This window comes from Carassius gibelio, chromosome B20, assembly GCF_023724105.1.
Source record: "Carassius gibelio isolate Cgi1373 ecotype wild population from Czech Republic chromosome B20, carGib1.2-hapl.c, whole genome shotgun sequence".
Lineage (NCBI taxonomy): Eukaryota > Metazoa > Chordata > Actinopteri > Cypriniformes > Cyprinidae > Carassius > Carassius gibelio.
In genome coordinates, this window is record NC_068415.1 from 16,925,481 (window position 1) to 16,940,149 (window position 14,669).

Consider the following 14,669-nt stretch of genomic DNA (forward strand, 5'->3'; position numbering starts at 1 on the left):
AATATTTAATTGTGTCATATTGATTAGAGATGCTCTGCACTGACACTCATGGGATAATGCAGTATATTTTAAACTCATTTTTAAGCTGGAGCTTTTATATTTCAGGACATGTGTGTTCAGTGGATTTTTTATTTAATTTGAATTTAGTTTTTTTACCCAGACATTTAAAAATAACACATTTTAGAGCTGTAACAATACAAAGTGGTATTTTTGCTGAAGGTTGTCATACTGTCAAAATCTCATACCAGCCCATGCCTACAGTCTAATCTTTGTGCACAGGGCTCCAGTGTCATGTCTAATGGAGCGTGCATGCTAACCGCAAAACTCTGCTGGATGCAGAAGTGATGCAGCGTGTCAGGCAGAGAGACACTTAGGGATGGGCCAAAATAGACATTTATATATTTTGCTGTCTTTCATCTCTAATATATTTTTATATATATATATATATATATATATATATATATATATATATATATATATATATATATATATAAAATTCTAATATAATCTATTTCTGTGTCAAAGCTGTATTTTCAGCAGCCATTACTCCAGTCTTCAGTGTCACACGATACTTAAGAAATCATTCTAAAATGTTGATTTGCTGCTCAAGTAATATTTCTTCTTATCAATGTAAAATCTTTTTGTGGAAACCGTGATAGATTCTTTTTTTCAGGATGCTTTGCTGAATCGAAAGTTTAAAAGAACAGCATTTATTTGAAATAGAAATCTTGTGTAACATTATAAATGTCTCTGCCGTCCCTGTAGATCAATGTAATGTGTCCTTGCTGAATACAAGTATTAATTAAAACAACTCCAGACTTTGGAGTTTCACTTTTGCCTTTTGTTTCTGTTGGCCGCAGGAACTTTTCTAGCAGCTTGTTTTCATATTTTCAGTCCTGCAGCTGGTGTTCTGATGTTGCCATAATCGTTTAGTATGTGAGCGATGAGAGTTTATTGTAATTGAGAATATGATCCTGGAGACTTAGAGAAATGCCTCATTATATTTAGGGGCTGAGAGGATTTTCATATTACATGCATGGAAAAACCAAACAAACGAAAAAAAACATGCAATTTTAAATATGAAAGGCAGTTTTTGTCCCCAAGGAGTGATATTAAAAGTACTGTGTGTATGCTAGTCTATTGTTTTTTGGGGCCTGTGTACATAATTTTATTATTATTAACACAAATAGTTTTATTTCAACTTAATGTATTATTAAGTTTTTTTCTGGAACATAAATGATTTTTCAGATTTGTGGGTGCCCCTGAGGATCTAATGGTTGCAGTGGTTGAAAGTTAAATGGAGTTGTGTCAAACTCCTCTAAGATTAGTAATCAACAGCGAAATGCATCATGGTTCCTATTTCCGTAAGCTGGGAAGTTATGCATCCTAATTCTCAGAAGACGACATAACTTGCATCACACATTCCCTGAATGGCCCACGTCGTCCCGTCTGAGGCTGAGAGTAGGTGACAGGAAGAACCGCTTTGCGTGATCAGTGGCTTAAGATACACAGTGGTGCACCACCAGTTTATGACTCAACATTATAAACTTATGTTGTCAGTGGTGCTGTTAATACTAGAAGCTTCCTAAATGAACGATAATATCATACTACTTTTCTTTTTGTTGCTGCTGTCTTGGGAGTGACATACCAGTTCGCTGGCCTCGTGCGTGCTGGGCTTTACAGCTGTCTGTAGATGCTGAGCCACTTTGAGGGATCTCCTCATTAAAAGCAGATGATGTTCTTTCCATGCAGCTCCAAGCATGTGGCTCTGTCTGAACGGCTGAGGCGCAGGCCTGCCGTGTGTTTAGAGTTTAGAGCTCTTATGAGTGATAAATGTCTTTTGTAACTACATGAGACTCAGCGTATGTCCTCATATGGCGAGGCGTTCGGGCTGACTTAGCTGTGTCTTGGGTGCTTGCCAGGCCCCCAGCGGTGCCTCGTAAAGCAGAAGGGTTGACAGTCTGACAACATGAAATTTAACGCACACTGTTTAGGTTACATTGTTTCTTTAATCTCCTGACGGCTGCATTTGATGGATTCACTCCGATTCACTTTGTTGGAGCTCCGCCTGTATACAGATTGTGGTGACATTTAGATCAAAATACATAATTTCAGTTTTTCATACATGAATACAGACATTAAACATAAATATGTATGTATGTGTGTATATGTACTTGTGTGTGTGTTTTGTGTGTGTATATATGTACTTGTTTTTCTATTCTGGTGGGGACTTAAACCTGAATACACACAGACTCATGGGGACTTGTGTCACGGTGGGGAACCTAAATTGAGGTCCCCACGGGTAAACAAGCTAATAACACAGAATGAAGTTTCTTGAAAATCTAAAAATGCAGAAAGTTTCCTGTGAGGGTTAGGTTTAGGGGTAGGGTTGGTGTAGGGCGATAGAAATTATGGTCTGTACAGTAAAAAAACTATTACGCCTATGGAGAGTCCCCACAAGGATAGCTGACCAGACTGTGTGTGTGTGTGTGTGTGTGTGTGTGTGTGTAACAAATATAAACATTACACATTTATATTATATAGCCTAAAATTTTATCTTGGATGTGATTTAATCATTTGACAGCACTATTTGTCGTAATTATATATAATCATTATCGCCTTATTTGTATCTGCCAAAGTTTTAATATTGGTGCATCAATTTCAAGGATAAATTTCAGGATCTTTCTCTATTGGCCATTTCAAAGCTTTTTATTTATTTATTTCCAACCATTAATCATAACTAATTCTCTCCATCTCTCTTCACAGTGAAGCCATTCACAACCACTGTGAAGGAGATGCGTCTTCACAGAGACGACTTCGAGATGCTCAAAGTGATCGGCAGGGGAGCCTTCGGAGAGGTAAGGTACTCTGCGAACCCTCGCTGCTATTATGGCATGTGTAAAATTGCAGGGAAATCCCCTCTGAATCATGGCAGCCTTTGCCATATTGTGTGTATTTCGTTATTTCAAAGCTTTGTTTTCATGACCCATTTTGTGTGTCCAATGAAAACCCCAAACTATCAGCATAGTATTCATGTCCCCCTCAAGCATCTTATCAGGAGCCACAAACCAAACCCCTTCATCTCATCCGAGTTTCCCTTCTCTCCCCCTGACAACTCCCTGGGGATCTCGGCCTGGCGTTGGACTGCTATTCTTGGGCCGGCACAAATCTAGGCATTTTAGACTGCTCGTTTGTTTTACAGGGGAATGTGCTACTCGTTCCTGCAGTAAAACACTTGGACTATTCCCTTTTCACACACTGCACTTTTCTTTTCCCCTACCACTCTGTCTTCTATCACTGCTACATTTTCCTTTTTTGCTTTTTCCTCTTCCTCCTTTTCACCACAATGGAATTAGATTGCTCTCAGTGGAAAAACCTGTCCCTTGTTATGAAAAAACATGTTATTTAGTCCCTTATGTAGTGTTTTTAAGCTTCAGTACACTCAAAACCAACATTTTAATACTATTCCACTTGTATTTTTTTGCATCAAGTATGTTTACATGTATGGTTATAATTGAAGTACAGAGTGCAACAGTCGGGCTCTGGAAGTAAAAATTCTAGGAATTTTCTCAGTAGGTATATTAATTTTTAAAGAGAACTTATAAACGGTTAAAAAAAAATCTACTGTGAACTACTTGGTTTGAATTGATGGTATATATTTGTTTAACACTGGAATTCCTGGTGACAGTCTGTTACTCATGATTCTCCCAAATCGCCACCAATCAGAGACATGCAAATCAGCTCTTTAGTGCCATCCACTTCTGTGAATTTTGATATTTGATTAATCCAATGATTATTAGAACGATTAATCGACTAATCATCGATTATTTAACTGATTAGTTATTAGACATTTATTGATTATTCAGCTTTTGCAATTAAAATATTTACACACATTCTAACAAATAAATTAAGGTAATTGAGCTTTTGAAAGTCGTATTAAGTTTTTACAGTTATACAGTTAATTTATACAAATATATTTGGCACATAAAATGAGATGACCGAGAAACTCTCTTATTCACCATTTAATCAGCTATATGAAAAAGTAACTAAATGCGCTTCATTCTGCCTAGCATCTCTTTTTGTAAGTCATATTTTAAAAAAACAATAAAGGTAAGTGAAAGGACGTTTTCTTTTTGGAGGAACTATTTAATTAGCATTATCTCGTAACATAATCTCTCTTAAAATACCTTAAAGGGTTATGATAATCAAAACAAAAGTCCTGAGCTAGATCAAACCAAACTAAAACTTTAATGAAAAAAACCCCACAAAAAATGAATATTTAATGATTAGCTAGCTCCACACTGGAGATTTCTGCTTTATAACAGAAAATCAAGTTTTGATTCTAATGACATTGAATCTGGTTTCTCATGTTCAGTACTGTAAAGTTGCTTGATTTAAGGCTATCTATTGCATGAAGTACTGTTATATAAATAAACGAGATGTGACTGGACTTTACTAGAGTGCCTAAGTTACATCCACATTGTTGTAATCAAATGTGTTCTTGAGTGCTGCTTTCACACCATGGTCAGTTTCTGTTGTTTATTTTGTTATTGAGAGGAACTCACGCAGCATATATTAACAAATTCATCCAAACGCCGCTCAGCAGCTTCAGGTTAGGCTGCATTTACTCTGAACTGAAGTGCTGTCTACTCTTGAATTACATCTGGGAGGGCTGATTTACAGTCTTGCATTACAGCGCCTTTAGGTCATATGAGATCAAACGACTACTCCACAACAAAAATATTTGTCGTCAATTTTTTATTGTCGATGATGCAGACTAATCGTTTCAGTCGTAGTCACAATATATAATGGATATCTTTAAATCATTTGTTTTGTTTTCTCTGTTGTTTTTAAATCAGTAGTCATTCACAGTACATTAAAGGGATAGTTTACCCCTAAATTACAATTCTGTAATCAATTATTCATCCTCATGTCATTCCAAACCTGTAAGACCTTTCTTCATCTTCAAAACAGAAATGAAGATATTTTTGATGAAATACGAGAGCTTTCTGACTCTGCATAGACAGCAATGCATTTACCACGTTCAAGGCCCAGAAAAGGACTAGGGCTGTCAAAATTGCTCAAAAATGACGTTTGAATATTCCCTCTAAAAAATACACGAATATTCAAACTATTCGAACATCTGGTTGCGCATGTTGTCAATGACGCGCATTACATCAATAACAGGCCAAAATAATACAAAGAGACATAACTACTTGTATAGATGGTCTATTTGTGTTTAAACATATATGACAACGTATTAACTACACAAAAACAAGGAAATCAACTGTCCAAGACTGCAGACCTTACGCTCTCTCACCCTCATGTTCTCTGTGCATAACGGTTTAAATGAACAAACTAATTTTTGTGCAAGCAATTTAAGGTTGTGACTGTTGTCCCAAATATAGTAGGCTTCATTCAGTGATCGAAACAAATATTATTAATATTAATTGAAGTTTTACAGCATATAGAACTGACATTGAATGCTCAGAGCGAGCTGTGCTGTGGTAAACATGAAATATTCCTTGACATGAAACGATAAATAATCAAACCTCGGATCCATTGCTTGACAGAACTCCCCGAAGCGTGCCCTATCCGCGTTACTGATTGGTCTCATGTCCTTACAAATGAATGTTATGGCCTCTTGTCGTGTTGCAGACAAAGAGCTTGCGGCAGGCGATGCAAAGTAACGTTAAGTGTAAAGACGTGACTGTTTACCTGGAGTTCCACACATTATGCCATGCTCATTTGGGTGCACATTTTTTAGATGTGACCTCATGTTGCTATTGGTCGAATGGTATTTTACCTCACACAATTTTACCTCATTTTCTCTGCTGCGGTCGAGTTGGGCTCTGCACTTGCTGGCATCTTCCATGAAGACGCGTCAACTTTCAGCAGTGATGCTGTGCCAGAGAGTGCAACTCCTGTGAGGCTGTGACCTGCCACTGAACCCTCAGGCGCGCTAGCACGCCAACTCGCAAAGCAGACAACCACGCCTCTACTACCGCGGGCCTTTTTTTCCACAATTTTTTTTTATTTGAATATTAATTTTCACCTTCGAAATTCGTTTTTTTTTTTTTAAATATTCGAATACATATTCAAATTTAGAATATTCATTGACAGCCCTAGTAAGGACATCATTAAAATAGTCCATGTGACATCAGTTGTTTAACCTTAATTATATTAAAAAATAAAACTACATTTTATTCAACCGTTTCTTCTCTTCTGTGTCGGTCTTTGACGTGCCTTCATGAGAGTACCACGACACGTGCGTGGTGCTGCTTATGATGTTTACGAATACTGTATAGCATGCGCATTTACATCCGGTTTCTATGTCAGAATGCCAGTTTCTGCATCAGCAGCATCACACCTATGCGTCATGATACTTTCTTAAATGTGCATTAGGTGTGCACAATATTTATCAGCCGATGATTAATGCGCATCTCGTCAGTAAAGCCAGTAAATTCCATCAGGTGTGTGATTTCACATAGAGCAGCTGTTACTACAAAGAGCCGTTGTTAACTGACAATCTGCGCAAATCCACATCCATTATAAGCTTGGATTTGCGCAGCTTGTCAGTTAACAACGGATATATATTGTGCACCTCTTACGTGCATCTAAGACTGATGCAGAAGAGAATAAATTGTTGAATAAAGTAATTATTTTTGTTTTCTTTGTGCGCAAAAAGTATTCTCTTAGCTCCATGAAGATTAAACCACTGATGTCACATGGTCTATTTTAAAGATTTCCTTACTACCTTTCTGGGCCTTGAACATGGTCGTTTTTGTTGCTGCCTATGCAGGTTCAGAAAACTCTTGGATTTCATCAAAAATATCTGAATTTGTGTTCCGAAGATAAATATCTTACAGCTTTGTAATGACATGAGGATGAGTAATTAGGCTAATTAAATTGCATTATTTAATTTTTTTGAATTGTCCCTTTAAATACAGTCTTTTACCTTTTGTCTTTTCAAATACTTTTTTGCTTCAAAACCAAGTTATTAGTTGTGATTTACCTCATAGCTGGTTGGTTTGGTTCATGGTTTGTAACTCGTAAATGACTTAGAAACATCCCTATTGGAAATTAATGGGGAAAGGACTCGTGGAATCCTAAAGAAGTGGACGGTTGTTCTGTTGCACTCTACAATCTCCATCTGACTGTCCGATTATGTAAAACACCATGTGTGGTCAGATATTTGAAGAATGAAATGTATACTACATTAATCACACAATGCTTAGCTAGATATAGTCGGATTAATGAGTGTACTTGCTAAATGAAGCCAAACTCACATTATATAGGTCTGTAAGTCTGACTTAACAAAAAAAGGACAATTTCGGCTTTAAAATGACCAATTATTCATTTTATAAAGATCAATTATAGATTTAGCATGAAACTCAAATTTCTGAAATTCACAGTAAGATAAACTATTGTGTGGAAAAATAGACAGATTATCAGATATTTCTCAATCATGAGAGAACTTTTTGCTGTGTCACATATTTCTGATGTTTCGTTATACCTCTTTCGTAAATGAATGTTGTGTCTTTGACTCATTTCCCTGGGAAAATGCATCCAAAGTAAAACTTCTGCTTTTTCTTCAAATCAAAGGAAGTTAACTCGGCTTAAACAAAAGAATATAGGATGCATCACTTTTGAGGTCTGTGGTTAAACTGCTTGTTTATCATTAGGTTTTGCTTGGATACCACTTAATGCTTACAGTCTCTTAGTTGATGACAAAAACAGTGAAGAGGATGTGCATGTGAACAGATGAAGTGTTCGTCTAAATGCTCTGTACAACCAAGTTCTCCTCCTTACCATAGATTCCTGTCAGGAATGTCACTTGTGGCACAGGAAGCAGGGCAGGACGGTGCAGCTTCCAGGAAAGGCTCAGGAAACCAGAACCTTCTCCAAGGAGTGACTTTCGTAAAAATAGTGTTTCACTCCGCATGCAATTTGTGTTGTTCATTGTCCCTTCCTCAGCCATGAGACCTCAATAACCCTTCCTTCTCAGTCCCTTGGCTTTTTTTTTGTGAGCGTCACGTGGTTCTTATGATGAGTCAGTTCTTTGGGGGGTTTTGCAGTCTTTCTGTTATCATCAAGCCAGGCTATTGTTAGTGTGCTGCTGCTTGTGTCGGTTTCAGAGCACTCGGACACATGGTGCTGCTGTTTTGTTCCCTCTCCCAGCCGTTTCCTGTGGTTCTAACGTTACAGGATGTTCTTCCAGATAAATCTCTTGCATTTCCTGTTTATGATTGATGGCATGATCCCAGCTTAAAGGCTGAAATTTGGGACTACTTAAAGGAATAGTTAACTCAAAAAAAAAAAAATCTAGAAAAAAATATAATGTCACTGCAAGCTTGACTTTCTAACTTCTGGGAAATGGCAAATCAGATGCTCAGCACAGTGTCCAGGCTGCTCTTGTGTATACAAGCATTATTTTCTGACCATAAAAGTACAAACTGGTCCGTACAACTCTTACACTATATTCCAAGTTTACTGAAGCCATAAAATAGCTGTTGATGAATAGCTGAAAATTTTTAAAGGTATAGTTCACCCAAAAAAAAAAAAATACCCCATGATTTACACATCCTTAAGCCATGCTAGGTGTATATGACTTTCTTCTTTCAGATGAATACAAGCAAACTAATATAAAAAAAAATGCCATGGCTCTTCCAAGCTTTATAATGGGGGCTGAGATTTTTGAAGCCCAAAAAAGTGCATCCATCCATCAATCATAAAAAGTGCTCTGCACAGCTCCGGCGGGTTAATAAAGACCTTTTGAAGCAGATCGATGCATTTGTGTAAGAACAATATCCATATAGAAAATTTTATAAACCATAATCTCTAGTTTCCACTAACTGTACTGGGTTGCGGTACACAACAATTAGTGGAGACTAGAGATTATGGTTTATAAAATTTTCAATATGGATATTAGAGTTGTTCCGATTCCGATACTACTATAGGAAATATCTCTGATACCACAACAAATTCTGGCATCGGTGAGTACGTGAACCCATATACCGATCTGATACCATTTTCTTAAACAAGACCTAGTTATGACCGCTAGCTTTGCCTAACTGCTGCACGGTTCTTCTTCACTGCTCAGAATGCATTGCAAACACAGGAAGTTGTGCTGTGTTGCCACAAGCAACCCCTGTTTAGATCAGAGAAGAAGAAATGAAGACGCGTTAGCAGCACTGATCTATATATGACTGTATTGCTCATCGCGTTCTAAACTGCCAACAGACAGTGAAGCCGCTTCTATATTATAGATCAGTGGTTAGCAGTATGTCTCTGTAGTACCGGTAGTTACCGACTCCTGAGTATATTCGGTACCCGCAGCTGCGTTCAGTAGCTTACGTGTTAGTCAAAGCGCAGGGCTACAGACAGTAGCCGAATATATACTAGTGTCTGTGAATATTAAACTGCAAAATACTATTTAAATATTACTCCTGCAAATTCTACATTTCTGTGGGTGACGGGCGCAGATGCACGGGAGCTCGCTGTTTTGTAAACTCTGCCGTGTGTCACTATATGAGGACACGTCATATCATAAACCCAGACAATCAAAGATCTTCATGGCAGCCCATTAAAATAAATGTTTGGTTTAACATGGGTAAATTGACAATATATTAAGCTACTGTTGTAGCCTGCAGTAGATTTAGCTATGTCTCTATGTAGTAATAATAATACGTCTCTATTAATAATAATAATAATAATTATGCCTAGACGGTTGCTTGTTTTTTACTTGTTTTATTGTCAAGAGATTATCTGTTTAATATATCTTTTTTTATATATTCCTAGACTTATTTGTTGCAAATTTTTTATACAGTTATATTGTAAAACTAAAATACCTTTTTTAGTTTGCGGTGTTAAATTTTTGGCTGCATTTGAAGTTCTTTTTCGCTTAAGAAAATAAATAATACTGTCAAATTCATGTCAGATAATAAAAATACTGTAATGAATACAGTAGTTCACCATGTATTTGTTCATGTTTTATTAAGGGATCAGTCTGAAGCACACCATAAAATAATTCTAGCAATTTACACAGGGCTAGTAGTATATACAGCTGTATATACAGATACACACCCAGGTATCAGATCAGTACTCCGTATCGGCCGATACCCTGAGCCCAGGTATCGGAATCGGTATCAGGAAGAGAAAAAGGGTATCGGAACATCTCTAATGGATATTGTTCTACACAAATGGCACTGGTACCTATGTAACCGGTATGTACTAGAATTGATTTAGAATGCAGATTTTGGGGTGCCTCATTTCGGTGCCATGCCTGAGCCAACAACTGAAATATTTGTCCTCTGGTTCTCCAAAATGGATGTAAGAAGCATCATCACTGGCACCGCATGTGAAAAATAATTTCCCAACTGAGAAATTGCATGTGAACTCAAGTCGGAAAACTCTGATAATACAAATCCAACAAATCTTTGTAGTAACGAGTGTCCATGTTGTTTTCACATTCCAACTTGGGAAATGAGAGCATCTGTGGACTGCTTGAATGCAGTATTTACACTTGCTAAACAAGCTTGTTTTCACATTTCTAAACCTGTTGTCCAACATAAGAGAAAATTATAACCTTTTTACTCTAACACCAGTCATATGCTTCCTTTTGTGATCTGATGTGAGTTGTCACAGAATGAGGCAGAAAATATGTTCCATAGGCTACTTTAAAAAGAATACATCAATTAGCAATAGATTATAAATATACTTGATAATTATGAAAATACCAAAGATGACTTGAAAAACAGACAAACTATATTGTCTCAGTCAAGGGTTTGTCTTTGTTTTATCATTCAAAACGTTTATATGTTCTGTTTACTCCGTTACAGCTGTTATAGCAATGCCTTTGTCCATATAAGGGATTTCCTGGAAGGACATGAGTTCCGCTCTAATGTAAACTGCTAATTGTTTAGAAAGGATATCGGCACATTCTCGTGAGACCGGTGCGATATCGCGAGACACACCGGATCTCAAGAGTTCTCGTACCACGAAATCTCTTCACATCCTGTCTACTCATCAAATACTGTATGTTTTTAAAATGACACCCCTTTTTAAATACCTGAAAGTACACTCTTAACATCAGTCAGTCAAGCATTAAAATATGATATCTGGATAATCAAGTATTATTTAATAATAGATCTTTATTAAGTATAATAAAAACTTTGTAACCATGTATGAATGCATAGACATTTTAACTAAATTTAGGACTGGTAATGGTGCTTTGTTGGTCATTTAGTATTTCTGTAAAAAAAAAAAGGGGGGGGGGGCACTAGCAATAATACTGATAAGATGATGATGATGATAATATGAATTCTACAAATTAATCTATTAATATTATATTACTCTAATAATTTTAATATTAATTACTTGCAGTACAGACCAAAAGTTTGGACACAACTTCTTATTCAGAGAGTTTTCTTTATTTTCATGACTATGAAAATTGTAGTTTCACACTGAAGGCATCAAAACTATGAATTAACACATGTGGAATTATATATAGAATTATATACATAACAAAAAAGTGTGAAACAACTGAAAATATGTCATATTCTAGGTTCTTCAAAGTAGCCACCTTTTGCTTTGATTACTGCTTTGCACACTCTTGGCATTCTCTTGATGAGCTTCAAGAGGTAGTCACCTGAAATGGTCTTCCAACAGTCTTGAAGGAGTTCCCCGAGAGATGCTTAGCACTTGTTGGCCCTTTTGCCTTCTGTCTGCGGTCCAGCTCACCCCTAAACCATCTCGATTGGGTTCAGGTCCGGTGACTGTGGAGGCCAGGTCATCTGGCGCAGCACCCCATCACTCTCCTTCTTGGTCAAATAGCCCTTGATGCCTTCAGTGTGACTCTACAATTTTCATAGTCATGAAAATAAAGAAAACTCTTTGGATGAGAAGGTGTGTCTAAACTTTTGGTCTGTACTGTATATTAATCAGGTTGTGTGTGTTTGCTCGAACTGATTTCCAGCCAGTGAGATTGCCGTTTGTGCACCACTACCGGAAAACCCGGCAGTTCTTTAAAGCTGAAAAAAAAAAATCAGAAGGAACTCCATTATTTTAAGAGGAAAATACAACAAAGAATATAATTTACATGTAGCGCGTCAATTCTGCATGTATGGTCTCATGTAGAGATCGACCGATATGGGTTTTCTATTGCCGATGCCGATGTTTAGAGGTCAGGGTCAGCCGATGGCCAATATGTGCTGCCGATTTTTAGGGCCGATATCTTTGAGTTTTCCCCTTGATTTGCATGCATAAATGTCACACTAATAATAAGTGGATGCAACGTGGGAACAACACATTTTTTCTAAACCTATCATCATTTATTGAGCACTGACTTGAACCATCTCTTCATTCATCTTAATTTAGTGCACTGCACTGTATTAAAATAAAAAATGTATCCAAAGTTAACCAAACAAATCAATAAACTGACCAAGTATTAAATATATAAAACAGGTTGAGCGTATATATGTGTGTGTGTATGTGTATATATGTATATGTGTGTATGTGTATATATGTATGTAAATCATTTACATAAAAGTTTTAGAGCATTTACATTTATCCAGTAGAATTTTTCAAGTTTGTTGGAACATTAATGTCAATTTAAATATACATTTAAATAAATACAATTTTAGAAATAAAAATCAATTAAACTGAAAAATATAAAAAAAAATATATAAAAAATAAATAACAGTAGTGCTGCAAACACACTAGCAACATTTGACACAGAACATCTAAAGTGCATTCTAATTTCAAACTTGTATCGTAGTCTGTTCATTATTAAAATAAAGTACAGTCAACCAAACATTTTAAAAAGTTACACTGGTCAGTTTAAATACACCGTATACCGGTCCTCTCTGCTGTTATGCCAAGGACGTTTTTGCTCATGTGAAGAGGATGATTTTTTCCGTCTATTTACATAAAATAAAAAATATTATAGTTTAACATTCAGATACATTGCGAATATGGAAACAAGACGTGTGCAGAACAAGACGTGAGCAATAACCTCCAAAGATCTGGCACAATCTTTTCACTCTAACCTCTTTCCTTCATCATTTTATCTGACAGGGAAGCCAAAATGCGCGGGGCGTTCAAGCTCCTCCATTCCTCCGCTCGCCATGACCTCTGAGTGTGGACTGAACATGCGCAACTTTTTTTTTTCTTATCATAAATCAATCCGCGGGTCACGTGTGTGCCGAACTGAAGATATTGATCCGAACGGATCACGGATCAATGATGATCCGTTGCACCACTACTATAGTGTCATTTGAAAACATTGCAGTTGTGTTTTAAAATACAACAATGAGCACCACGAAACCATTTAAAGAGGCGCATTCAGCGGTCTCCTTGACGGGAAACATTCAGCAAAGTAAAATGATCTCAAACGTATGGCGCGCTCTCTTCATTTTATCAAATGATCATAATCACATTTATTCATTTTACAGTCCTGCTACTAGCATTTTATTCATACTAAAACCCCTTTAATTCGGGTGAGAACGCTTTTTTTCCAAGTGGCTTTTGCACATAAGAATAATACCACTGCAGACGCATTTTGCAGCATTAAGGTTATTACTTGATCGTTAATTTAAACGATGATCATGGAAATTATCAAATATTGACATCCCTAAATACAAATGAGTTGGATGGAAAACTGGTTATTGTCTGCATCAAACCATGCTTCCGAACAAATGTCATTCACCATTCTGGGCAGCTCCAGGACAGCTGTCTCTCAGAGCACGGTGCTGTCTGTGAGCGGGGCGGAGTAACGGAGTCCTCATTTATGCTGCAGTGTTTGTGAGAGCTGCCAACTTCTCCACCCCATTTACAGAGTGAAATTCTCTGACTATCTTTATCTCCCAGGTCTGTTGTTGAATCTTCCAAAAGTTTGGCTTGGGGTGCTTCACATGCAGTGGCAGCAGCAGCACTTTCCACCGCGCCAATAACGCGGGGCTGCCCGCCGACGTGCCTGACTTTAAATCAGGGCTACTAAACAATGATATCGGCCAATGCCGATATATTAAAAAATTACAAATATCGGCCCGATATACCGGTCGACCTCTAGTCTCGTGGACTCAACGGACACACACATGTGGCAGCCATTGTAAGTCCATAAGACCACCAGTGCACAAGAAGTGTTCCATTTGGGACACGGCCTAAAATGAATAAAAGAATAGCACAGATCGTTTGAGTGCGCAGTCAGAGTGTTTGAAAAAATGTTTGCTAAACTTATACTTAGCCTCCAACTCACACACTGGCAGGTAAAATCTGAGAATTTATTAGCCATTGGCTAATATTAGACAGTGAAGATTTAGTCGCATATTCAAATGATTTTATCGCAATGTAGAGCGTTACTATTGTTGTAGAGAGAGTGCCATTCCAGCAGATGACTTGTAGCATAAGCTGCATTTTTTAAATGTTTTCTAAATAATTGAAACCAAGGAAAACTGAATTAAGTGCTACATTTAAGAATCTAATGTGTTCTTGAGTGTAGGAGATTTGATAATGTTTGATTTTTAAGAGACTGTAAATAAAGCTCTTAAGTCATATAGCTACTTTTGTTACTACTTTTAGCTTGACTGGTCATCTTGGAAAAGTAAATATCTGGGTTTGTAATGACATGTTTGAGTGTATTAGATGACTGCATTTTTATTTTGACTGTC

The 14,669-nt window shown here is 37.0% G+C and overlaps 1 protein-coding gene across 4 annotated transcripts in view; it reads left to right on the forward strand.

Annotated features, from left to right (window-relative positions):
- The window catches only part of cdc42bpb (CDC42 binding protein kinase beta (DMPK-like)), a 70,185-nt gene that overhangs the window by 15,807 nt on the left and 39,709 nt on the right, over positions 1–14,669 (forward strand). For all 4 annotated transcript variants that reach the window (XM_052585726.1, XM_052585723.1, XM_052585725.1 and 1 more), the window contains exon 2: positions 2,767–2,858. In XM_052585726.1, coding sequence (XP_052441686.1) covers positions 2,767–2,858 — 92 coding nt within the window. The remainder of the gene's footprint in view (positions 1–2,766; positions 2,859–14,669) is intronic.